The sequence below is a fragment of the Sceloporus occidentalis genome, unplaced genomic scaffold (assembly GCF_023333645.1).
Source record: "Sceloporus occidentalis isolate IW3139 unplaced genomic scaffold, rSceOcc1.0.p SCAF_5, whole genome shotgun sequence".
Classification (NCBI taxonomy): Eukaryota; Metazoa; Chordata; class Lepidosauria; order Squamata; family Phrynosomatidae; genus Sceloporus; species Sceloporus occidentalis.
Genome location: NW_028316985.1, coordinates 20,131,075 through 20,157,832, shown reverse-complemented (window position 1 = coordinate 20,157,832; position 26,758 = coordinate 20,131,075). Strand labels below are relative to the sequence as shown.

General features: G+C 41.2%; 1 protein-coding gene across 7 annotated transcripts in view; it reads left to right on the top strand.

The window, feature by feature from the left end:
• The window catches only part of LOC149311737 (IQ motif and SEC7 domain-containing protein 3-like), a 210,143-nt gene that overhangs the window by 165,849 nt on the left and 17,536 nt on the right, over window positions 1-26,758 (top strand). For all 7 annotated transcript variants that reach the window (XM_089527805.1, XM_089527806.1, XM_089527811.1 and 4 more), the window contains exons 6-9: window positions 17,736-17,858; window positions 19,997-20,163; window positions 20,881-21,020; window positions 21,705-21,830. In XM_089527805.1, coding sequence (XP_089383931.1) covers window positions 17,736-17,858; window positions 19,997-20,163; window positions 20,881-21,020; window positions 21,705-21,830 — 556 coding nt within the window. The remainder of the gene's footprint in view (window positions 1-17,735; window positions 17,859-19,996; window positions 20,164-20,880; window positions 21,021-21,704; window positions 21,831-26,758) is intronic.

The window sequence follows — 26,758 nt, the reverse complement described above, 5'->3', positions numbered from 1 at the left end:
GCTATATCTGGAAGGAAACAGCCTAGAGATCACTAAGGAGTTTATCAGACAAGGGAAATTGGAAGTATAATCCAATGCAATCTGAACGCAATCATAGGGTTTAACGTTATTACGTGATAGACTACCTCATGCAATTTCGGGCAATGGGAAGTCAATCCGAACGCAATCATGGGGTTTCACAGTATTGCGTGAGAGGTGATCATACGCAATTTCAGGCAATGGCAAGCTACTTTCAGGCAATGGGAAGTCAGTTCAAATGCAATTCAAGTTCACGTAAATTCGCTGAACTAGCGAATTCGTGTGAATGCGTTCTGGCCCCACTTTCTTTTCATTCGAAATTAAGAGAAATTCCTCCCGTGTGATAAACTCCTAACAGAGAGGTCTCAGAGTCTTCACCAGCTAGGATTTTTAGAAGGTGCCTTGACAGTTATACATAATAGTATAATAAAATCAATATCAGTTTGTAATACCAAAACTGTTTTTGTCATCAGGTCTTTCTTTTTCTGAACAATGACTTTTGTACCCTCTCTGGATTATAAACACCTCAGAAAACCAAGAGCATGTTTCTGATAGTGCTAACTTAGTGAAATCTTGGTTGACTCACTTGTCCTTTCTGATCATCATACACTAAAGCTCATGAATGTCTGTACTCTGCTATCAGCTGGTTGGTTAAGGACACAGCCTTATAAACTTCTAAATCATGCAGAAACAGCAGGGTTTTGGCTGAAGGCCAGTTGACATGAACAAATTACCCTCTTCAAGTGTTCTAAAATGGAGTTAAATAAACATTTGAGGATTGGGAGTGTGCAAGCCCTGCCCTGTCTGTCTGTAGTTTGGAGCATGATCCTCTGAGAGGAAAACCACCTCTTTCTTTGGGGATTTCCCAACGCACAGCTTTTCAAGGGGAAAAAGGCTTTCCTTTTCAGAAAGTTGCCCTTTATGTGTAGAGGATGATGAAGAAACCAGAGAACTGCTAGAAAAGCAGGGGTTGTGAACCCCCACATTATTATTTAACTCATTACTAGTATGCCCTTAATAAGGTCGTTGTCAAGCAAGCATGTTGGTGGAGCAAATAGTGTGTATCATTGCGCTTACAGTCATATGATTCCTTCACCATGAGGGCATCATAAAACTCTGCTCACACAAATTCCTTCAATACAAAGCTGCTGGAACTAGGGTAGTGAGACAAAATAGATGTGTTTCCATCCCAGGATTAGCAATCTTGAGGGAGGTTTAAGAACACAGTTCAAAATACAGCAACTGCTGTGTACTTACCAGAAGTTTGCTTACGTATTAAGTAACCAACCCATATTATTTGCAAACTACAATTGGCCCTCTGTATCCACGGATTCTTTATCCATTGATTCAACCATCTATGGCTTGAAAATATTAAAAAAAAAATATTCAAACAGAAACCTTGATTTTGCCATTGTACATAAGGGACACCATTTTACCACACCATTGCATTTAATGGAAATTGAAGTAAACCTTAGCAGATACCAAAGGCCTACTGTATATATAGGACCTTAAGTTGAGCATTATTGCAATATGAATAAGACAAAATAGTCACCATTAAAAAAAATCTAGGAGACACATACATCCAGATTGATTGAAAACTTTCAGATCCCCCCCCCCCCCCCCCGTTCTTTCTGATTATATACTGGGTTAAAATAAACTGATTTGGGGAGCTAGTATAAATAGTCTCTGATTGTATCAGGAGCTGACAGAAAATATTCTGGGGAAAAACAAAAATTGTATAGGTTTTCAAAATAAAATAGGAAAGAATAGGAACAAAATCTGGGACGTATTTTTAAGATGCATTCAGATTTACTAAAAAGGCCAGAAAATCCTAGATTTTACCCCTATTCTTTCCACTTCTATTTTGGAGATTCATACACATTTTGTTTTTTCCTGGAACATTTTCTGTCAGCTCCTAGTAGATTTTTTATACTAGCTTTCTAGGCTGGTTTATTTTAACCCTGGTGGCGCAGTGGTTAAATGCCTGTACTGCAGCCATTCACTCAAAACCACAAGGTTGCGAGTTCAAGACCAGCAAAGGGCCCAAGCTCGACTCAGGCTGGCATCCTTCCGAGGTCGCTAAAATGAGTACCCAGACTGTTGGGGGCAAATTAGCTTACTTGCTAATTAGCTTACTTGCTGTTCACCGCTATGATCTTTGGAATAGCGGTATATAAATAAAACAAATTATTATTAAATTATTAATTAACCCAGTACAACACTGAAAAGAATGGGAACTAAATCTGAGATTTTTCTAACAGTGTGGATGTGCACTCTGTCAAGTAGATCACTTTGTGAGTATTATGTCATAGGGAAACTGGGTTTTAACTGATCTTTAAAGTGCAAGGGGCAGAGGGCGTGGATGTGAACACAGAGTTGCAGTGACCATGGATCTGAGAGAAAGCTGTGATTCTGATAAACTCTAAATGTATCCACAGTTTTCTTAGGCTAATAATAATACAAAGTACTTCAAGACAGGTCTCTATGGGCTTTGATTCTTTAAGAAGCCTGAAAGGGTACCAGAGCAGAGTGAGGGGTGGCAGGCAATCCCCTCAGAAAAGTACCATTCCCTTTCTGGCTACATCCAAAGCTTGGGAACAAAAAAATCCTTTTATAAAATTGCTTTTAATTTAGATTTTACGTACATTTGCAAACAACAATATGCTCCCCCCCAAAAAAAGAGTTAAAGTTATGCATCTATCATAGGCGGGTTATACACCGCCATGAAAGTACGGAGTCAGTCCGTACTAGGGTTAGGAAGGTGCGGTGCTTCCGCACCCCCCTAACCCTAGTACGGACTGAGTCCGTACAAAATGGCAGCTCCTCTTCCACATGGGGGCTGCCATGACAACGTCACGACCGCGCCGCCTCTATACGGGGCGGCGTGGACGTGATGTCGTTGGTCCGCACCAGGGCGCTTAGTGCGCCTTTTGCGCGGGCCAGGAAGGAGCTCCGTTTCAGAGCTCCTTCCTGGTTTGCGGCGCCGCTTTGCGTCACTGGGCGCAGCCTTCAGACGGCTGCGCCCAGCGAAGCAAGGGAGAAAGGGGTCAAGCGGCCCCTTTCTCCTCCTCCCCGCCGCCGTGGGGTGTCCTTGGGGCTTGAAGCCCCAAGGACACCCCTTTTCACGCTGCGGGGAAGCGGCGTTTTGCCGCTTCCCTGCAGCCTGAAAAGCGGCGGATTGGGGCCTCAGCAGCTGCCGTTCTGGCAGCTGAGGCCCCGATATACCAGGGAAAGGGGCGGGTACAGCCTGCCCCAAATGGGTGGTCTGTAACCCGCCTCAGTCTTACACATTTTCTACTTAGTATCTTAGACATAATTCTTGGGGTCTCCTCCTCAAATATGAATCATTGTGTCAAAAAGTACTATTCTAGAACCGAAATTGATTTATTGGTGATCCATGTGCTGAAATCATATCCATATTGAAGAGGAAAAATGGTGATCAGATTTATATGTAACTATCTTTCTTTATCTCTCCTTCAAGTAGTCGTAAATGGTAAATTAATTTTTCAGAGAGGGATCTAGACCAGACTCTATACAATCAACCCCTTAATGAAAGACCTTGCAAGGTTTTCCAAAATGCTGCACTTTCCATCCAGGCAGTAGTTTGAGTGTTGGATTACAGCTCTATAGGCCAGGATTGGAATCCCTGCCTGGTCATGGAAACCCACTGGATTACCTTGGGAAAATCACATCCTTTCAGCCTCAGAGAAAGACAAAAGCAAACCCTCTGGACAAAACCACATGATAGTTTCCCTGCCAGGTCACCATAGGTTGGTATTTACTTGAAGGCACACAACAACAAAAGCTGCCAACAATGCAGAGATAAATTGTTATACAAAGCTTTTCATTGTCACTTTCGAAATGGAGAAGAGCAGTGGTGTACTTCTCAATTGGTGGTTTGGTTACACATAAAACCCAACCACTCCATTATTTCCTTTAAAAACATTTTATGTTCTAGTGAACTTGTGTCTGCAATTTTGTTATAGCATCTCTATTAATTTTTTGTCAGCACTCCCAGGATCCCAAGTCAATATGGCTGTCATGTAATGTTTTCACCCTCTGGTTGCTTCAAGGCGAGGGACTTTCTGCATACTCAGAATGCTTTCCTTTATAATTAGTACACTGCAGCACAAATTAAGTAATTAAAAGCAAATAAGTAACATGCTATGAGATGTGAATTTTAATCTTAACAATTGACTGGAGAGTCATGAAATTTGTGAACCAAGTTCCTCTATATTTTCTTTTTGCTGCTTAGTGAAAATTCTGTGGTCATAGGGAATAAAAAATGTGCATCATGACATTTCATTATTTATCATGGGTTTTGTAGTTTTTCAGGATGCATTAAAATGTGCCAATTTCAAGCATGGATGTTTCTTTTGTGGATGGTGCTCCCCCCTGAAAGATGATTTGCTGTGTCTCCTCCCTTTACTTATGTATGTACAGTGGTGTGTAAATTTACAGCGCTTTATAAATAAAGGTTAATAATAATAATAATAATAATAATAATAATAATAATTGTTTGCTTATTGCTGGGGCTAGCAGATGGTAACCATGTCATCTTATCATTGATGTTTATCACACTATACTCTTAACGAGCTATGATTCCAGTGTGACTCCTTTAGCTGCCTCCTGCTGCATTCTGGGATTGGCAGTTTTAAGGAGGGGTATTTAAAATTCTCAGGCACAGAAGTTCTCTGCCTGAGAATTCTAAATACCCCTCCTTAAAACTGCCAATCCCAGAATGCAGCAGGAGGCAGCTAGAGGAGTCACACTGGAATCATAGCTCGTTAAGAGTATAGTATGATAAACCTCATTGTGTGTGATGGTTTGTACTGTTCCAGATTAGAAACCTAGGCCAAATTAATCCAAAACTATAAGTGACTATCAAGGTAAGTTCTAATAAGTAGGTATCTTAATGTCAAAGTTCAGGTTTAATCCCTTGCAACCAGTGAACTCGATACTGATCCCCTTCTTTTCTGTATGAACAATTAATATACTCCATGCATATTGATCTGGACAAACCAAAGGCTGTATTCCCTTCAGTTTTGTCATGTCAAGCACCATAATTATAAGTAACTAAGGCAGAAGCAACAAAGTCAGGCCAGAAAGAGAGAGGACTGTGTATGACAGTATGGGAAGCCAAAGAAAAGTCACTTTCTCCCTGGCTAGAGGAGTGATGGTCACATGGATGTTGCTTCCCCCCACTTCTTCAATTTGGCCCTGGCCATGAAACAGAAAGTGAACAGGTAAAAATGCTGGAACTCTTTCCCTTCTGCCTTAAAGCCAGAACACAATTTCAGCTGTCAGTTGCCCTTGAAGGAAGAGGAAAGACACTCTGGTTTGGTGATGGGCCAGAGCAACAAAGGCCACTAGGCAGTTGCACCACTCCATCCCTGCAAGAATGCTAAGCAAGCAGTGGTACGGTGGAGAATTTTGAAGTGCAACCCTCATCATGACAGTCCAAAGTATAGCACACCTCCATGTGGAGTCTATAAATGCAAACAGCAATGGTGGTCTGTATTAATTTTAAAAAAAAAATTCTAGCAGTTTTCATCTTTACCAGGAGCAGGTCTTTTAAAAAGTTAGTAGATCTTGCCCACTCAAACCCAAGCCATCCCATGTGCTTTGGATTGCAACAGGAATAGCTGATAAATAGCTGGGAAATTTCATTCCCCCTCCAGTTCCTGTGGGAATTGCAACAAAACTCAGAGAAAACAATAGAGTCCATGAGTGTGCATGTGGCAGACACTGGCTTGAAACAAATGGACAAAAAGAGCCAGCTTTGGGCTGTGCTGGAAGCATGGCATTTATATGACACAAACCTCCAAACCATCTGGAAACTGTGCTAAGGCCACCTAAGGTGGCCTGAACCCAGACGGAAAAGGAGCAAGAAAAACCTGGTCCTACCGGCAGTCCGTTTTGGACTGCAGCAACAGCCAGCCTTGGGACCATGTCATCTAGTTACCATGGTCCCAGAATGATTGGGGTGTGAGCAGATTCTAGCTGCTCATTTTGCCCAGTCTGCTTGATCCCAATGTCATAGTTCCTGCTGATCAAAAAGTCCTGCGTGTTCAGTCCTGTGAGCCCTGGCTGCACTACACCACTGTAAGCAACAAGAGAATCAATCTTGCCTCAGTTGGCTATAAATGCCAGTCCTTTTTCCTTCTGATTGCTAGTTTAAAAGCCTGAGGGTGTGTCTTACCTTCTATTTTAATGTATAGACAACAAGAACAACAACATAATCTATCTTCTCAAGGCCAGCCTTATCATTAAGTTAAGTGATGCAGATAGTGGAGGTAGGTGACAGTGGTGGCCATAGCAGCCTCCCAACTGTTTCATCCAAGCTCCTGTGCTCTTCCCATTTACTGGAAGACAGAAGAGTGTAAATGCCACATGATCTGTCTTGGAAACCTTAAACTAGCATCAGGTGTGATACACTATCCCTTTGTAAGGAAGTTGAGTCAGCGTAGTGTACATGAACTGAGGGGAGGGCACAGTCTTCTTCTTTGTTTTAGGCAGCAAAATGTCCTGAGCCAGCTTAGTCCTTCTTTTCACTGCTGAAACATACACGGGAGGTTGGAGTTAGGATGGGGAGGGGAGATCTGGGTTTCAGACAGAAGCAGAACCAAAGCAACTGTCACTTTCTTCATGGGGCACCCAAACAGCAAGTACTATTTCTGTTTGCTTGAATCCAGGAATTGCTATGTGGATTACTCCCCCATTGTCTTTCCCCTTCTGCTTATTTCTTCTTGCGCTGGGTGAGTAATATTCGGAAGAGCTGTAAGATTCAAAGTACAGTTGATGACATGCTTCAAACAGTCCTGCCTCCAGCTACTCTGCCTGTCCTAACATGGCCTCTTTCTTCCTGGCGCTTTTGTTGTTTATGACAAAGCTTCACAAAAAGCAATACCATACAGATTCACACACATGGCCCCTTTTATTCTACGGTAGCCAGTGTGTGGGTTGCAGAAGCTCCCGGATCAAACCTCTCCTAGATTCACACATTAATTGAAACTGACAGCAAGCAAAATAACAACAGTGGCTTATGTAGATGAGGTAATGAGATCCAGTAGCTGACTTGCTGACATGGGATCCAGTGCTTCTAAAAATAATTTGATTCCTTTCATTCACAATTACCTGTTGGCTGTTTCTTTGGACATGTAACATGAAGCCAGTGATATTTAGAAATTCACCAAACTCTTATTCCTCTAGTTTAAAAAACCAGTTAGCAAATGATGGAAACTGACTGAGGCTCTATCTATACTGATGGGAAAATCTGGCTTACTCTTGGGGCTTCCAGATTTGTGGGGGGATGAGCTGTCTGCACAACCAGCACCCACAATGGGCTGATGCTTGCAGCACTGTATGCTCACTCCCCTGAGTCAGTGGCTTGCTCAGCCCAGGGCGGCTTCTCCTGACCTTTTCCACCTGCTTGCCAGCACTCCTCTCCCTATTCCCACACCAGCGCACAATCTGCACACTCAGGGGAATTCAGAGCAAATAGATACTCTTTTTACTCCAGAGAATTGCCCTGGAGTGTGGTACAGGCCACCTCTTTGGGGCCTGTACATCATCTAAACAGGTTAGTGTGGGGACATTTCTTTTCCTCCATGTGGATGTAACACAAGATCCTGAAGAAAGCTTCCCATCTAGAGTAAATAATGTTGAGCTGAATGGACCAATGGTCTGAACTATTGTAAAACAACTTCCTGTGCTCCCAGTTGCAGTGTTAGCTGAAACCGAGCAACACCCCCCACACACACTTCTAGTAAATTCTAGCCTTAAAATTCAGTGGCCTGGTCCTAATCTCTTAATCAAGGTTAAGAAAGTAGAAATAGCAAGCAGATTTGGGAAACAGATTTTCCTTTCACTTCCTTTCTGGTACAAAGTCCTTTTCCTCCTCTTTGATTGTCTAGTGTTGCATCTACTGGCAATACCAGGTTCTTTTCTAACCAGGGTTTGCAGACCTTTCAGATGAGGAACCTAGTTAGCATTAACAGTGGTTTGATATATGCAGCTATAATTCTCAAACACAATTAAGCAGATAAAAGAAAAGGAGTAAATGGGTGAATATATTCTGAAGTGAATGGGATAGAAGAGGTTATGCCCCCGCCCCCCGCTTCACATCATCTCTTAGCTATGGTTACAAGATCAGCAGTGTTATGTCAACCTCACTGTCTTTATCTCTTTGTGCACTCATTTTCCTTCAACTTCTCATGTGTCCTTATATGCCATCGTTTTTGCTCTTGTCCATTTTCTTATGCCTTGATTCCATTCACCTTTTGTTCCTTACATTCTGTCTTCAGAATGTCATACTCTTCCAGTCCATTCATAAGCTCTGCCACGTAAGCAACGAATGGCTTGTGCTATGAACAGAGCTGGCAGCATCACTGGGGGTGGGTTGTTCGTTCTGCAAGTCGAAGGATTCTGGGAAGGTCAGACACAACTGTCTTCTTCAATTTGTTTTTAAAGCAGAGGTTATTTTTCTGAATGTAAGAGACATTCTGGTAAATGAGAGCAGGTTGCTTGTTAGATTAGGGGCACTATGTTCTGAAGTATTTTCCTGGAGGGCAGGCTAGTCTCCTTGCTGTCCAGAATTTGTAACTTCCCCATCATTGCTGAAAGCAGCCAATCATGTTAAAAAAAATGGATGTGTCATGCTGCCTCTTTTGTGCAGTGTGTAGGAATTTATACAGAAGGTATTTTTGCATGCCTTGATCAGAGTCAGATTAATGAGCAGGTAATGACCTTTCACGAGCATGAAAGTGTCACAAGCATGAAAGCATTTCAAGGAGCACATTTCAATAGCCTCATCTACAAGCATCCATGCTTTGTGTTCCCCCTGCCACCTAAGTTTTTAAAAACAGAAACATAGGGCATTGCTATTGCTCAGTTTGTTGTCCACCTAGCTTAGTATTGTTTATTTGTGCTGGCAGCAGCTGTTAGGAACATTGAACCCAAATCTTTCTTTACCTTAGCTGGAACATTGAACCCAAATCTTTCTTTACCTTAGCTGGAAATATTAGGGACTGAACCTGAAATCTTCTGCATGAAAAACCTGTGCTATACCAGAAAATATATCTAGAGGTAGCTGTGTTGCCCATATAGCAAAGTCCAGTAACACCCAAAATCTACCCAAAAGTGATACCTTTAGTGGACCAACCAAAATGCATAATATATACGTTGCAAGCTTTCGAAGCTCCACTGGCTTCTTCATAAGGCAGTGTTGAAAACCATACAGGAGACCAAAAAAGAAGAAGAAGATATTAGTCATAGGCCTCCATTTTGTTGTTGTTATTCTCAGTTCAGATGGTATGGAGGGGTTATTCATGCAAGCTGGCCCCTCCTACTCCTGGATATGTGGGATTCTCAGAGTCCAGGAAATTTCTTCCATTTGCAACACAAAAAGATATTCCCTTTGCAATCCAGTATGCCTCCATCCTTTGTGAGGCCAGAAGCCCCTTGGTTGTACCAGGTTCCCCTCCCCCTTTGTTTTACCCTCTGTGCTGAACCAGTTGGATGAAGTTGGTTCTTCTACAAAGATACCAAAGACGCTTCAGCAAATGGTTGCCAGATGCAAGACTTTCTCAGTAGCCTCCCTGTGGAAAATCCTGCCCCCAAAACTCAAACTGCTTCCAAAAAAATAGTTGAGTAATTCCTGGTCAGAAAGGAATTGGTTGTGCTGCAGTTGCTAGATTAGAACTGCTTGCATGTCTGCTCTTTGTCTCAATTGTTTCTTTCATTGTTCTGTTCATTGTCTGTTTCTGCATATAATTGGCCTGCTTTTGTATGGCTTTATATTTAAATGTAAGCTCCTTTAGCCTTTTGGCTTGGAAATACGAGGTTGACATTTTGGAAAGAAATTTGTAAGTAATCTTGAAATGTGCAGGAAACCATTCCTGGAAGCTCAAAAGGGGTGGAGCTAGAGGGGTTTCCTTTGGATGGAGTTGCACAATTGAGGTACCACTACAGAAGAAGCTCCATCTCATGTACTCATCAACTTAGGCCCCTATGGTAGTTGAACAAATAACAGAGCCTCTATTGAGGACCACAAATTTCAGGCAGACTCACATGAAGTCTGAAGATCTCATATATTGAAACAAGCACTTTGAAACAGATATATTGAAACTCTCTTTCAAAGAAGCAATTCCAGCCTCTGCCACCCAACTGGTCAGTTCACCTGGCAACTCTAATTAGTCAGGATGGACATGATTTTAATGAACTGATGGTTGGCCTCACTTTTGTCAGGCACTATGTAATTTCTGCATGTTGTGGTGCTGAAAATGATGCAGAAAGAAGAGAAGGACAAAAAGGTAGTAACTCCAGCTGTGGGGAGATCACCATACAGTACAATAGTATTTGTTAATCATATATACCAGTTATGTATCTGTCATACTTATACAGAGATATATGCTCAGGGTGGGCATGTTCAGAGTCAGGGTATCACGGAATATCATCTGATGTGGAGGAGGAGTGGAAGTGGACTTCTCTGCAAGTCCTGTTTCTATGGGTCCCTGGAGGTATCTGGCTGGATTAGCTATTTTAAGAACCTTTGGTATGGACCTCTGGTTTGATTGAACAGGGTTCTTTTTGTGTTCAGCGTTCACTTAAATCAGGTAGAGAAATATTCAGTACTCCAAATGTTCTATACTCCAAAGTCCTGGCCACCATGGCTGTGATAAGATTGTGAGAGCTGTACCCCAAGATATCTGGAGGGACAAAGATTCAAAGACAGAAGTGTTCCTTCTGGTTCACTTAAATCTTCCATGCTAGTTTTCATTTGATAAATGTTGAAGAACCTGGAGATTTCTGTCTTCTGGGAGAACTAGACAACAAGGGAAATAAAGTCAACAGTTAAGAGCAGCAGGGTATCTATATCTTTGAAAGTTAGATGGAAGTGGGAATTTCATTTGGGAGAATTAGGTTTTTTTTCCTCCATCATGACAGGCCCCACCTTCTGCCCAGATACTTCAGCCCTGCATACCATCTTCCTATTTGTGGCTTAAGTTTGTCACTGAAAACTGGAGAAGGCTCCTGTAGCTTTAACAGTTGTGTAGAAGAGGGAATTTATGCAACTTGTCATGCAACCAGGTACAAGTGACACCTGCTAAAAATTTCCTCTTCTATACAATCATTAAAGGTATAAGAGACCTCTCCAGTTTTTAGTCTGGCAACCTTACTTGCAGGTTCATGAATATGCTTTAATTCAAAGCAGGAGAGTAATATACATGGTGAAGGTTAACTGGTGAAGAGAGGGCAATATCTGGATTATTAGTGACTTCTCTGTAGGGCTTTTTACAAGGATGGCTGCCCCTGAACTGAGCAAGGCAAGCTGTCCTCTCTTCTTTTGTTCTCAAGTTGTTTCCTTTTTCAAAAGAAAAGTGCTGTTACTTATTAATATCTTTGTGTCTTGTGGTTGTAAGGGTTTCCACCTGGCTGCCTCTCCTTCGTTCCCTTCCTGAGTGTAGGCTGTGCGAGTTCATTACAGATACTTTTAGTTGGAAGCTGGCTCCCGCTGCATTGTCACCTGAGCGGAAAAAGCTTGAAAATAGGTCATTGCACTTGGTTGAGCAGATCCCGGCCCACAACCGTACAGCTGCTTCCTGCCTTGCCCAAAAATCCTTGTGCAAGGAGACTCTGGTGCCACAATGAGTCTTGTTTCAGGTGCCTTGTGGCAGAATATGCACTGGCATGATGCCTCTTAATGGATGCTGCTGCCAGTTTAGGAGGAGGTTGCTCCTGGCTATGCTACCTGTGGGTAGAAGGACCAGCATGACATTATGGCAGCTGAAACTGCAGTGAAAGTTGTCTCAATGGGGGACAGAGGCTCTGGATTCCACCTCCCTTCAAAAGCAGTAAAACTTTTAGTTGCTTTTCCATAGCTTTCCCCTACTTTAGTTGCTTTTTCCTAAGGTTTTGTTTGTTTTGTTTTGTTTTTGCTTTGCTTTTTTGCTTGCTTGCTTGTTTGTTTTTTAGAGAGCCAGTATCTGTAGTGGTTTGAGCATTGGACTACAACACTGGAGTTCAGAGTTCAAATTCCTACTTAGTCATGGAAACTCACTGGGTGACCTGGGGCAAGTTATACTCTTTCAACCTCTTAACAAAACCAAATGCAAACCCCCTCTGAACAAATCTTGCTAAAAAAAAACCAACCCAAAAACTGTGATATGTCCACCTTAGGGTCACCATAATTTGAAACAACTTGAAGGCACACAACAACAGGTTTTGATTGGGTTTTTTAAAACTCCAATGGAACACAGTATTAATTAGGCTTATTTTGTATCCTCCACATAAATTCATATTGATGTTAAAGAAATATTCTGAAAGGAAAAGTGATGATCCCAAAAGTTCTGTATAATATTTTTAAGCAGTCATTCACAAAATAACATCTGAGAATATTTAGAAAATTTGGAAAGAAAACATCTACAAAATAGTGCACTCCTCTCTGTCTGTTACAAAACTTATCAAGTCTAATGAACTTAAGAGGAGCTGCCTGGACAGCTGGGTATGTTTAACATGGAGAAGAGAAGATTAAGGGCTGACATGATAGCCATGTTTAACTGTTTGAATAAATGTCATATTGAAGATGGAGCAAGCTTGTTTTTTGCTGCTCCAGAGATTAGGACAGTTTTTACAGTAAAGAATGCCTAGATGAAATCTCTTTTAGTTTGAATCCTTTGATCTAATTTCTGGTAGGTAGAAAGGCTACTGACCAAGACTTGAGTAGTTCCTCATTAGGCAACACATCCTCTTCTGTCTATTCCCCTTTCTTTCCTATACTGTATTTGGTACCTTTTATTTACCATTTCCCTCACTACCTCATTAGAAAGACCCATGTAATCAGCACTCCTAAATTGTTCACTTGGCTTCATTGTTCAAATGTCACTCCTAGACAAATGGGAGGGCATCATGGAAAAGTCTGGCTGCAAGAGCTTTTAAAATTCAGCAGATTCTCTAGATGAGAACAGAGTAAGCCCAATTTAGAGCCAGTGTGGTGTAGTAGTTTGAGCATTGGACTACAACTCTGGAGATGTGGGGTCAATTTCCCACTTGGCCATCACTCTCAGTCCCAGGCCCCATTCCCACTCGCTCATTTGCCCTGGATAGAACTGGGCAGATCCAGTTGCCCCCAGATCGAATCTGCTTGGAAAGAAGTGCCCACTACCCTTTACCTCGATGGGGGCAATTTGCCCCTCTGAAGTTCACATTTGCAGTACCAGTTTAAAATGGAGCCTCCTTTGTTGTCAATCAAATTCACTTCGGCTTTCGTCAAAGGTGACATTTCCTACAGCCATTGGGCAACGGAATGTGTGCTTCCCCGCTCCTTTTTTTTAAAAAAAACTGGCAGCAGTGTGCGCATATTCTGTCAGCTTGTCAAATTTAAAAACTTCCAGGTGTGTGTGTGTGTTGTGTGTATTTGGGTCACTACAGATTATGGCAACCCTAAAACGACCCCATCCTGGGGTTTTCTTGGCAAGATTGGTTCTGAGAAAATTTGCCATTGCCTTTCTTCTGAGGCTGAGAGAGTGTGACTCCCCCAAAGTCATGGGTTTCTGCTCCCCTCTTGGAACCTCTTCCCTTCCCTTCCAGCCCAAAGCATTTGCATAATCTGTCACGATAATAATAATAACAATAATAATAATAATAATAACAAATGTCGCTTGCAGGGGAGGCCACCTGAATGCCATCTCTGCATCCTCTTTCTTTGCTTTCCCTCTGGTTGCCACTCCAATAATGCCATCTATCCTTCCCTCCTCTTTGGATCTCCTTGCTCTGCCTCCGGTTGCCACCCCAAAATGCTATCTATCCTTCCCTCCTCTTTGGATCTCCTTGCTCTGCCTCCGGTTGCCACCCCAAAATGCCATCTATCCTTCCCTCCTCTTTGGATCTCCTTGCTCTGCCTCCAGTTGCCACCCCAAAATGCCATCTATCCTTCCTTCCTCTTTGGATCTTCTTGCTCTGCCTCCGATTGCCACCCCAAAATGCCATCTATCCTCACCTCAGAATGCCATCTCTGCATCCTCTTGCTTTACACACACACATATACATATGTAGCAAAAGCATTCACACATTGTATCAATTTGCCAAATTTAAAAGGAAACACATTCGCATATTCTGTCACACACATACAAAATAATAATTTAAAAAGCCACTTGCAAAGTGAGGTGCTGTGCCAGCAGCAAACAAATGAAAGGGAAATGTAGCACAAGCAGACACATTCTATCAATATGTATCAACTTGTAGAACTATTTGCATAGTCTGTCAAAAATAGCATTACAAAAGAGAGAGAGAGAGAGAGAGAGAGAGAGAAAGCTGCCTGCGAGAGGGGAGGCATGTTCTGCCCTCCCTCTGACCTAATACTTCCCCTGAACTTGATCCGATCATGACTGGGGCCAAGTTCACATTTGCCCGCACCCGGTTTTTCTCCAAAGATACAGGAAATACTCTGATTTCTAAAGACTCATGCCAAGGGGCATTTGCCCCTGAATGGGTGTGCAAAGCTCAAATTCAAGTGTACAAGAATCAGGGCCAATATGAACTTCCCGCTTTTAATCCAGTTTCTGAACCGAGGTAAAAGGTAGTCTGAATGGCCCCCCAGAAAACCCTGTAAGAGATTTGCCTTAGGGTTACCATAAGTCAGAAATGATATGTAGGCACACAACAATAGCCCCATCTCCAAATAGACCCTCTTGGTTTCTCATATGTAAACAAGGTTGGAAAGTTGCTTAAAAATAACTGGGTCAGTTACAATTTCAGTGCTCCCCAAAGGTCATTAGTTACTGTTAGAACTGCAGTTTCAAATAAATAACTTTGCATATTTCTCAATATGAAACACACTTGGATACTATGTTATGCTGACCTGTGGCACAAACCACACTTTCCTGCCATCTACATTGTTGTCATCCCAGTACCCACAATAGCGCCTAAGACAGCAACATGAGACACAACACAAGGGAACACTGTGATACATTTCCTCCTTCCACCATTCAGTGAAGCCAGCATCCTTAGCTATAAAAATAATTAAAAAGTTGCAGCTATATCACAAAAGACAAGATGTTACCCCTTGTAAAATTATGGCTGTGGTGGTGTTTTTGGAGAAACAAAGTAATTACAAGTAACTTCCTTGTGACTAGTTATTTCCTAGCTCAGCAACTATACTTTTATTCTGTTAAAGCATTCTTTTGGTGGATATTGTTGTGTAGAGGCAAAGCCCACTCTTTATTCCTTGATATCAAGTAGCCCAACTACTACTGTGAGAGAAGTCACAAGGGGTGCAATCTATGCCTGCTCCCTTCGATCCAGAAACTCATTTCTTTTGCAAAATATGATTCTGCCAATACCTTTCTTAGACAAAATTAGATCTACCACTCTTAAAGCTGCAGTCCTTGAACCACAATCTGGCATGGAACAGTCAGCCTCCAATGTTCTCTTGAAGAAAACAGATGAGATCTGTTGTTTCTATTCTGTAGGCAAAATTTTGGGTTTTCGAGGTTTGTTAGTGCAAGGAACAGAGTGCACTGTAGGTCTTGTTTTCTTTCCACCAAATTTTAAAAGCTCCAGAGGGGTCTGCCATGGTGAACTTTGATTGATTAACTAGGAAATTCTCTGCAAGTTATCAAAGTAACACATTTAACAGCAAGAAGCCTTGATATGATCCTTTGGGAAGAGGAAGTGCATGTGTTAGTGAAATAAAAATAAACAGAAAGGAGAAGAAAGAGTAGGAGGAGGAGGGATAGCTGTTTAGTGCTCTTTTCTCCTGGAAACATCCTGTGATTTGTCCCCTGAAGGAAAAATATAAAGTTTGTCTTGAGGGACCAGTCATGTTGATTTTTCTACCTTTGTACTTGTGTTTAGTTCCTCTGGCATAGAAAGAACCTAGGTCTGTGTGGCTGGAGACACACTGCATCTTTTTCAGTCAGTTTAAGATGATTTGAAAGTATGATCTTTGGAAGGTTATATTTATCATGCTTTTGCTTAAGGTAAATGGTTTGTGTCAGCAAGTGAGATCTTTTAGCCTTTTACTCCCATTGGTCCCATCCAGTATGGCCCAAGGGTAAGAAACAGTAAGAGTTGTAGTCCACAATGTCTAGATAATTGGGTTCCCTACTGCTAGTTTATGCAGTTTTATGCAGTGACTAGAGGTGCCAACAGAATGTGGAAAGGGATCTACAATATTGCAGTGCCATTGATGGCCAGGCCAAAGCTTGTATTTGTCTTTCCACAAGCCTTCTAATTGGGAAGACCATACACACTCCATGATCTTTCTGGGTACAAAGGTAAGGGAAATTTGGTAGGTTAAGCCTAGCCCACATCCAATTAGTGTCAACCAAAACCTCTCCCTGATTTTTCATTCTCTGAACCATGAAAGTGTGACTGGGAGGAGTGGTGTCCTGGTTGGCCACTCACCAGTGACCTTTTCACATTACACAGTTATAGCACAATGATTCCACTTCAACTGCAAAGCAACATCCTATGGTATCCTTGGATTTATAGTCTGATAAAGCACTAAAGGTCTCTGGCTGAGAATTCTAAATGTCCTCATTAAATTGCAAATCATGGGAATCCATAAAATGGAACCATAACAAAGTGGAGTCATAGCACAATAATAGTTTAAAAGGGCCCAAGATAACAGTGCTGCACCTGCCATGGCAGAGCACAGAGAGTGGATTTGTTGATACCTGGGTGAAAGGAATAATTCGTATTCTCCAGCTGTTCTCCACTTCCAGACTAATGGGAGTTGTAGGGCTTTGTCCTTTGTTGATTAATCATTCAGTTATACTCCACCAGTTCTAATGCAAAATAGGGTGACCCAAAATGGCTTCTCTTATTCCAGTTAAGAAAGGACTATAGCTTTAACAGCAGGCCTGGAGAGCTGCTGAAAATCAGAAATACTGAGATGGATACATGTCTTGATTTGGTATAGGGAGGCTTCCTAGGTCCAACATATGCTCAAAATTAAATAGTCCTATGTGGATTTTTAGAGGGGCAAATGTTTCTCGTAGCTGCTAGCAGCCACCTTTGCTTTTATCAGAGGTCTTTTTTGTCACAGGGGACAATGATGGAGAAAGGAAGTTTGTGGGTTTTGAAAAATGGTAGTTGTAATGAGGGAGGGCAGCTGTGATTTTAAAAAAACCCACCACAAATATCAGTTTGGTGCAATTTCAAAGGTACTCCTCCTCCATTTAACTCATCAATGTTGTAAGTTTCACCAGAGAACTTTCAGCTATGTTATATGTGAGCCCTGGTAGGTTTCATCCATTTTTGTTCTTGACAATGGTTACTGTATTGGGTTAGAACTGGGACATCCTGAATTTAAATTCCCACTCAGCTATGAATCTGACTGGATGAACGTGAACCAGGACCCACTGCTTAGCTTCGCCTGCCTCACAGGGATGTTGTCAGGCTGAAAGTAGGGGGAGGATTAAGGAAAATTTAGGCGGGTTAGTAAGAACTCCTTAGAAGATAGGTGAGATAAAAATATAACTGACAAATAAGTTCAGGGCTTTGTATTGGGTCAGATGTCAGTAGAAAGAGAGTCTACAAGAGATAAGAAGGAAGATGGATTGTAGTCAAATCCTGGATAATTTTTGAGGAAGCGTTAATGAGATTCTTGCCATGACTTTCCTTGTGGGTGTAATAGCCATACTTATTTCTCACCCAGTTCGAAGGATCTTGTTCTGGAGAGGACTGGGGTGACACTGTTTGTTTTCCCTTAGCTGTGTGGTCGATGAGATGGACTTCTCTGGCATGGAGCTTGATGAAGCTTTGCGGAAATTTCAGGCCCACATCCGGGTGCAAGGAGAGGCCCAGAAGGTGGAGCGGCTGATTGAAGCATTCAGGTAAAAGTACCACTGCTGTGCTGCAGCAGGTTGGCTGATCACTCTGATAGATATAGGAGAATGGATGTCTCAAGGAGAAAAATTGCTAGGAGGACAAGGATGGAGCTCCATGTCAGCTGAAACCTCTCTTCTAAGTTAAATAAAAAAGGGAGAGGAGCAAGTGGAGCCTTTTATGGGGTTATTCAGACGTCGTTCTTTTTAGTGTGATGATGTGAATAATCTCACTCATGTATTCTGGTTTTGTTGGTCACATTGTGGAACCACATCTCTGTGTGTATCTCTGTGAGCTCCATTGCTCACGCGTCCCAGCACTCGAACACAGATGGAGTCAATGATACAAATGGATTCAAAGCACGTTCCAGGCATGCAGAATTTTATTTCAGTTTATCCCAGGTCTATTCGCATTGGTTATTCACACAGTCAGCGATTCAAATCTTTTAGAAAAACTTGGGAAAGTACCTAAGATCAATTATCCTGTATTTTGGGGGTGGGGGGTTGGCAGCCTCCCCCCCCCCCCCCAAAAAAAAAAAAACTTAACTGGTTGCATTCAAAATTCCTATGAACAACAGAGATTCAACCCAGATTCTACCTGGATTATTTTCACCATTTCAGTAACCCCAAAGTTACCATAGCTTCTTATTAGATGGAAACAAGCAGCTGGCGGCAAAAAAATGTAAGGCTGGAGAGGCTGAGGATGTGTGAACTGGCAGGAATCCAAGCGTAGTGCTCAGTGCAAATTCATGCCTCCCACTACTTCACAGATCCTCCTGTCTTTCTCCAGCTTCGCAAATAGAGTACATGTTCTTACTACATTTCTTGTGCATTCCAAAATAATGCCAGCTTCAAAACACTTTTGGTGCCAAACATTTCAGATAAGGGATAGACAATCTGTAATAGTATTAATAAAAATTTTGGAAGAGGTTTCCTCCTCCACTCTTGCATGGAGGGATGTCTCTTCTAAGATGGAATCTTGTGCAACATATCTCAAAAGACTATCTAATAGCAAAGACAGTTTTCTCCATGCTCAATTTTGATCTGATCTGATCTGATCCAAACATCCCAGAGTCCTAAATGAATGTATAGTTCAGAATAGCTATCCACTAGAATACATACTCTTCCAAATGTTACAACACAGTTTTTAGCCTCCTCCAAAATATATCAGAAATGTTTTCAAAGGTATTTGGAGAGGATAAAATACTTTTAGAAATGCATATTATGAGAGAAAATGCCTTTGGAGTGATTCATTTAATTTTTCTTATCTTTTACAAAGAATATTGCAGATTAGTGCAGAAATGAGATGGAACAGCCTAATGAGTAAATGCATCTGAAAAAGTCAGGAACTAATCAGTTCATCCCTTTTAGACATATGCAAATTAATGCAGATTTGCTCAATTAATCGAGAAAGCCTTTTAAACTCATTTGATTAACTGCATAAAATTTATTTACCTTTGTTTGGGCGGGTGAGGAAGATGTGGAGCCATTCCAAGTAAGTGACTTTCTTTTTTATCCTGAAGTACTAAGTTGGTTTGTTTCAAAGCTGGGGATTTCCTATATACTGATGTCCCCTGATCGAAAGGTAATTCAGATGTTGGGTTTTTTAGTGCAACTATATGAATAATCTCACTCATGCATTCTGGGTTTGTTGTTCACATTATGTAACCGCAACTCTGCGCAGCTCTGTGCATCTCTGCAAGTTCTGTGCTCACATGTGCCAGCATTTGAATAAAGATGGAGTCAGTGGTGCAGATGTATTCGAAACACATTCAAGGCATGCAGAGTTTTATCCTGGTTTGTCCAACATTGATTCGCCTCACTTATTCACACATCTGAGAATCTGAATCTTTTAGGAAAACTCATATTCCATTCATGTATGAGAGCCAATGTAGTGTAGTGGTTTGAGCATTAGACTGCGACTCTGGAGATCAGGGTTTGTATCCTTACTCAGTTGTGGCAATCCACCTTGGACAAGTCACATTCTCTTTGCCTCAGAGAAGGCAACCCCCCTCTAAACAAATTTTGCCAAGAAAATCCCAATTAGGTTCCATTAGGGTTGTCATACGTTGGAAATGACTTGAAGGCACACCACCACCACAACCACCACAACCTGTATGTTCACTTTATCTTTTTTTTTCTTGCAGCCAGAGGTATTGCATGTGTAACCCTGATGTGGTCCAGCAGTTTCATAACCCAGACACCATTTTCATCTTGGCTTTCGCCATCATCCTTCTTAACACAGATATGTATAGTCCAAACATCAAGCCTGACAGGAAGATGATGCTGGAGGACTTTATTCGAAATCTGAGGGGTGAGATTCTTGCATGGATGAGTCATACTCCTTGCTATTACAAATCTTGAATAAAGTAGAATCAGAGCTTGAGAAAGTTACTTTTGTGGACTCTTCCTCCCAGAACTCCCAAGTAGCATGAGTGGTGGCTAGGTTAGCTAAGGTATTCTGGAAGTAATAATCCAAAAAATAACTTTTCCAAGCTCTGTGTACTTCAGGCTGTGATATATGTATATGCTATTTGGAGATTTAAAAGAGAAAAAGGGGTTGCCACCTCTTTGAGGGAGAGAACAAAACCCTATTTATGTAGCACACTGGCAAATTATGACATTGAAATTTACAGTGTCTGGCCAAAAAGGTTTTCAGTTTTTAGTGGTGTGTTTATACCAAGGACAAGAAGCATGTAGCCTTCTAGATGTTATTGATTACAATTCCCAGTATTCCTCACCATTGGCTATGCTGGCAAGGGTTGCTGGGACTTGGAGACCAACAGCGTCAAGAGGGTGCATTATTCCAAACTGTCCTAAATCACACAATATCTCTTTGACCTGAACTTCTACCAAGACAGATAATGATCATGTGCACTTCTGGACGACTCTGGCTGTATCTTAATATTTTTCAAGTTTATAATAACAATTATAACAGGTTTATAATAAATGGTAATCTGTAAACAGTCGATGTGTATCAGGTATGAGTCTTCTTTCTATCTAACTTGTTCTGTATTTTTGTATTTCATAGGTGTGGATGATGGTGCTGATATTCCCCGAGACTTGGTGGTGGGGATTTATGAAAGGATCCAGCAAAGGGAACTTAAATCAAATGAGGATCATGTAACCTATGTTACCAAAGTGGAAAAATCAATTGTCGGAATGAAAACGGTGAGCTCTTGTGTATCACTACAGGGCAGGTTTTCTCAACCAGGTACCACAAGAGCTTGTTAGGGGTTCTGTGACAAATGGTGATCGAAGGAAAAACAATTTTTGAGCTGTGGATATAATAATATCTACCTATAACAGATATAATAATTTTTATGCAGTAATCAATGCCTTTCTGTTCAACATTTTTTAAAGCGCTTACATTGGCCAGCATAAGTCACCAAGAGGATTCTGACCATAATCTGTCAGAAGTCACGTCATACAGGGAAGTTTCTATGAGCCCTTAAAGAGGATTTTCGCAAATTACTACCTTAGTCCTCACCTCATGGAATGAATCCCCAGGAATTGACTCTATTTGCACATCTTTGTTTGCTTCTCTCTTTTCCCCCTTTCCTTCCTCTACTATTTTCCTCCCATCAAAATTCTTGGAGGTCTTCCATTCCCAGTGGGGAGCAGAATAGGAGGGAAAGCCCTGAAGTGAGTGGATCTTGCTTTCATAAACTGTGAGAAAGTGCCATAGCCACTTTTTCTCTGGTGAAACCAAACACCTGCTCATGTTGACAGGTTGCAGATTGGGTAGATGATGCACCCACAAAATAATGTCATCCCATGGAGTGACAAAAATTCAATGGGTTAGGGATAGTGGATAAAGAAGGGGGCCGTTCCCACTCAGCCTCTGTCTTCCAGGTCCTGTCAGTGCCACATCGTCGGTTGGTCTGTTGCAGTCGCCTTTATGAAGTGACAGATGTGAACAAAGTGCAGAAGCAAGCTGCTCACCAGAGGGAGGTTTTCCTCTTCAATGACCTGTTGGTGGTAAGTGGCTGTTGGCCCTGAGAATCACTGCATTGTAAAAGACTTAGAGCCAGCATTCAGAGAAACCACATTGGTCATCCTCCCTTGCATTATACTATGATGGATTTCACACAGATGAATTGTCCCCTACTTAGAAAATCCCCTGTACATTGAAAGCTAGCACCTCAGGGAGAAAACTTTACCCAGATATCTTCTCTCTGTGTCATGTGAGTTTTCCATGGGTTGGAACCTTTTGACTTGGGAACATCTTCCATGTATACTCAAAATTGGCATATTCTGAGAGAGGTTTGCCATATGCTACTTCTTCTCCTTCTCTCTTTTGAAAGCATAGGGCTATCTAATATCTTTTGTTACCATTACTTAAAGACCTTTGTGTTCTTGCCCTAAAAAATAGTAAAAGAAACAATAATAGGGGGGAAATACAAATACAGCAGCAGCAGGAATACGAACAGAATTCAGTATGGGCAGAACACAACAAATTTATTAGAATTTACCAAATGTCCTCTGAAACAGCAAAATCTTTATTTGCCATTTAGACCTCATTAATGAGGGAATTAAGTGAGCCTCCTTCAAAAAGGAGTTTCAGAGTTTAGGTCCAGGAAGGGCACTCTGATGCTGTTGGAAGGGCTACCACTCTTCTGGGGGCACACATTTCCCCTACAGCTATACTTCTGTATACATAAACAACCACTGAAACTCCATGGGGCAGGAAGGTCCCAGAACATTCTTTCACCCTATAGGGCCCTGTGAAACTGAGGCAAAGCATCTTTCACTAAAGGAAGTGAGACAGCAGTATACTTTCAGCACTGAGAATTATGATGTTGGGGATGCAGAAAGTGGGTCTGATGGCTGCATGCCGCCTACTAACCACATGTAGTTTACACAACTGCGGCGCTATGATTAAAAAGGCACTGTCACATGTAGCTCATCGGACAGTGAAATTTGCAACAAAATCTCCAAAGATAGTCTCAGTGGGTAGATAGATTCATTTAAGATAAATTGTGCTGGAGAAGAATTTTCTTGGTTTTGAGATTGTCACCAAAAATTACCCATTTGGCATCTCCTAAGACTCATTGCATGATAGAGCCAATGTGGTGTAGTGGTTTAAATGCTGGACTGGGACTCTGGGAGAGCAGGGGTTCAAATCTCTGCTTGGCCGTGAAAACTCACTGTGTGACCCTGGGCTAATCACACTTTCTCAGCCTATGAAGAAGACAGTGGCAAATCCCCTCTGAACAAATCTTGCCAAGAGAATCTGTAATAATTTGCCTTAAGGTCACCATCAATTGGAAACAATTTGAAAGCTTACAACAATAACAGCAGTTACTCATTGCAAAACAAAGTGCCCCTTAACTTAGAAATTTGCTTTAGTCAGTGGAGGAAATATGCATAAAATATGTACTTTAAGAAAACAGCCTAAACAAACATGCAAGTTAAAGAAAACACATATAAATTTCTTGGTGGGAGGAAAATGCTCACCAACTGAAGCTGGACAAAGGCACTCCTGACCACAACATTCACCTGACTTTCCAAGAGCAATGTCAGGTCCAAGAATGCCCCCAAGCTTACAAACATGATCTCTTATAGGGAGTGCAACTCCATCCAGCACAGACAGTGATCTCAACCCCAGGTTAGCTTTCCTACTGTCCCAGCAATACTTTTGCCTTTTGGTGGCTTGAGCCTCAATTTATTCATCCTTATTCAGTCCTTCACTGCATTCAAACAGTGAGTCAGGACTTTTGTGATAATAAGCTAATGTTGGGTATCATCAGCATGTTGATGACACCTGACCCCAAAACTCCCAGTCATACAGTTTTTGAATGGCAAGTCAAATTGACTCAATGGGTCGAGTCTAGAGATTTAGGTTAGTAGGATTTAGGTCCATGTGAAATGGCTACACTTGTGGCAGTCTGGTTATCCAACCATGAACTGAATTTATATTCAGTTGCAGTCGAACAAGGACAGCCTTACAGGTATGAGAATTTACCGATGTGTATGACACCTGTAGGATTCTGACCAATGGCTTCCATGAAATGAGTCACCACCACTTAATTCATAAAGACTTTGACAGCAGAATTAGAGTAGGCACTAGGGCAGCAATATGCTAGTTTTTCAAATGTCAGCAATCAAAAAGGTAAACATATCCACTGAAACAAAAAGTGAGATTTTGTTCATCCTTAATTCATAAAATGAGTGGATGTATAGTTAGAGAATCTGGTTGCATGTTTCACTGCATATATAGTCATAGCTAAAAGCTCCAAATAACAATGGATCACCATCTGGATCCTACTTTGTTTTATTGGAGCTTAGTGAAACCAGTATCTGTGATACTGCCAAGGTTTATTTGATAGAACTCCCTGGAGACTAGATAAAAACTTTTTACAGCATCATTCTCACATCATTCTCTACACTCTATTCATGTTTCTAGTTAACGGGATTTTAAAACTGCACCATTTTGTTAAACCAAAATAGATGTAAAGCCATTCACGGAATTAGCAATTGTGTGATTTTTTTTTTTTTTTTTTTTGGAATGAGAGCAGTGGGCACAATTCAGACTGGAACAATAGGGGGCTTTAACCCTTTATCCCCAACTGGATTCTCTATCCAGATTTCCCCCCCCCCCCCAATAGTTGCAGGAATGGTTACATTGGCATTTTCCTTCCAGTGTAAATAGCAGCTGAGGGTCATATTAGTCTAATCCAGTAATTTGGAAGAATTCATCAGAAGGGAAAGGATTATGGCCTTCCCACAGCCTACCTTGGTCCAGATCTTGATGGGGCACCCTGAATATCCCGTTTCCTTTGTTTTAAAGTACATACAATTTGCATGGATTGTTAAGTCTATGAATGGTATTATGTCTAGTTTAGCAATGTTCTAAATCATCTTATTTTCTCATTTAGAAGCATAAATGCAGACACATTTGCAAATAAACCAAAGAGGAACAGGGGTTGTTTATTTTTAGCCTGTGTGAGAAATCTGTCACTACTGTTTATAACTCTGTCTTTCTCTGTTTAACCAAAGTATTTACTGCTTTAGTTCTTATGAAATATATGGGCCTTGAAGAATGTAGACCCAAAATAATACAACAAATTAGAGTAGAATACTAATGCTGGGCCATGTTCCTTCAGATTGGCTCCGATTTATGGTAACCCTATCATAGCGTTTTCATGGCAAAATTTGATCAGAGGAGGTTTGCCCTCTAAAGATGAGCGGAAATTTTCTTTAATAATCATTGCAGATAAAAACAAAAAGGAAGAACAAGAGAACTATTCCACAAGATTTGGGAAATCAAAGAGAACTTTAAACTAAGGGTGGGCATACTTGCCCAGTCATTTTAATGAGCAATGACCTTCTTGGGATTGAACAAAATGAAGAATAAATACATGAAAAATAACTCTCTCTCTCTCATTCTCTTTCTTTTAAAAAAAAGGAGTGGGTACATAATACACGACCAAAGTGAAATTAAAAACAACAACACCTAATACACAAAAGAACTATATTAAAAATTTTAAAGGATAAATGACACATGGGAAGAAGAAACATACAAAGGTGAACCCCAAATTATAGAAAGTGAAGTGAAAGGGGCACTCAAAGCTATTGGGAAGAATAAATCACCAGGAATAGATGACATACCAACAGAACTGCTACAGTCCAAAGAATCAAGTTCAGTTCTAACTAAAATCTGCCAACACATATGGAAAACAGAGGAATGGTCCACAGACTGGAAAAGATCAATATACATTCCTCTACACAAAAAAGGGGACATAAAAGATTGCAGTAAGTACAGGACCATTTCACTAATTTCCCACACAAGCAAAGTCATGCTCAAAATTCTGCAGAAAAGACTCCTTCCTTACATGGAATGAGAAATCCAAGATATGCAAGCAGGTTTCAGGAAAGGAAGAGGCACTAGGGATCACATTGGCAACATACAGTGGAGAGTGGAGTGCACCAGTAAAGCTTTTGACTTCATAGACCATGAAAAACTATGTGATGTTCTCAAAATGGGAGTACCACTATATTTGATTGTCATGATGTGTAACTTGCACTCAGGATAAGAGGTTGTTGTCAGAACTGAGTACAGAGAAACAGAGTGGTTCCCAATTGGAAAAGGGTTCAGACAAGGCTGCAAACTATCACACAATTTATTCAACCTGTATGCAGAAAATATTGTACTTAGAGCAGGTGTAGACTCAGATGCAGAAAGAGTGAAGATCGAAGGAAGGAACTTCAATAACCTAAAATATTCAGAAGACACAATACTACTAGGAGAAACCAACAAATACCTGAAGAAATTATTGAAGAGGGTCAAGGAGGAAAGTATAACATTAAGAAAACAAAATTAATGACCATGGAAGAGCTACAAGAATTCAACCTAGATAACAAGAAAATTGAAATAGTAAAAGTCCTTGGATTAAACATTAATCAGAACAGAGACTACAGTCAAGAAATTAGAAGGAGGCTAGGATTGGGGAGGGCAGCTATGAAAGCACTGGATAAAACCCTAAAGAGCAAACATATAACTTTGAATACTGCAGTAAAGATCGTCTAAGCCATCATATTCCTCCTCATCATGTATGGATGTGATAGCTGGACAGTCAAGAAAACGGATAGGAGGAAAATAAAATCATTTGAGATATGGTGCTGGAGAAGAGTGTTGAGGATACTGTGGATGGCCAAGAAGACAAACAAATGGGTTCTTGAACATATCAAGCCTGAGCTCTCCCTAGAAGTCAGCATGGCTAAATTAAGCCTGCTGTATTTTGTCCACATCATGAGAAGGCATGAATCATTAGAAAAGACAATAATGCTAGGAAAGATAGGAAGCAGCAGAAAGAGCGAGAGAGACCACACACCAGATGGATGGACTTAATCAGAGAGGCCACAGGCCTGAGCCTGTAGGACCTGAGCAGAGCAGTGGAGGACAG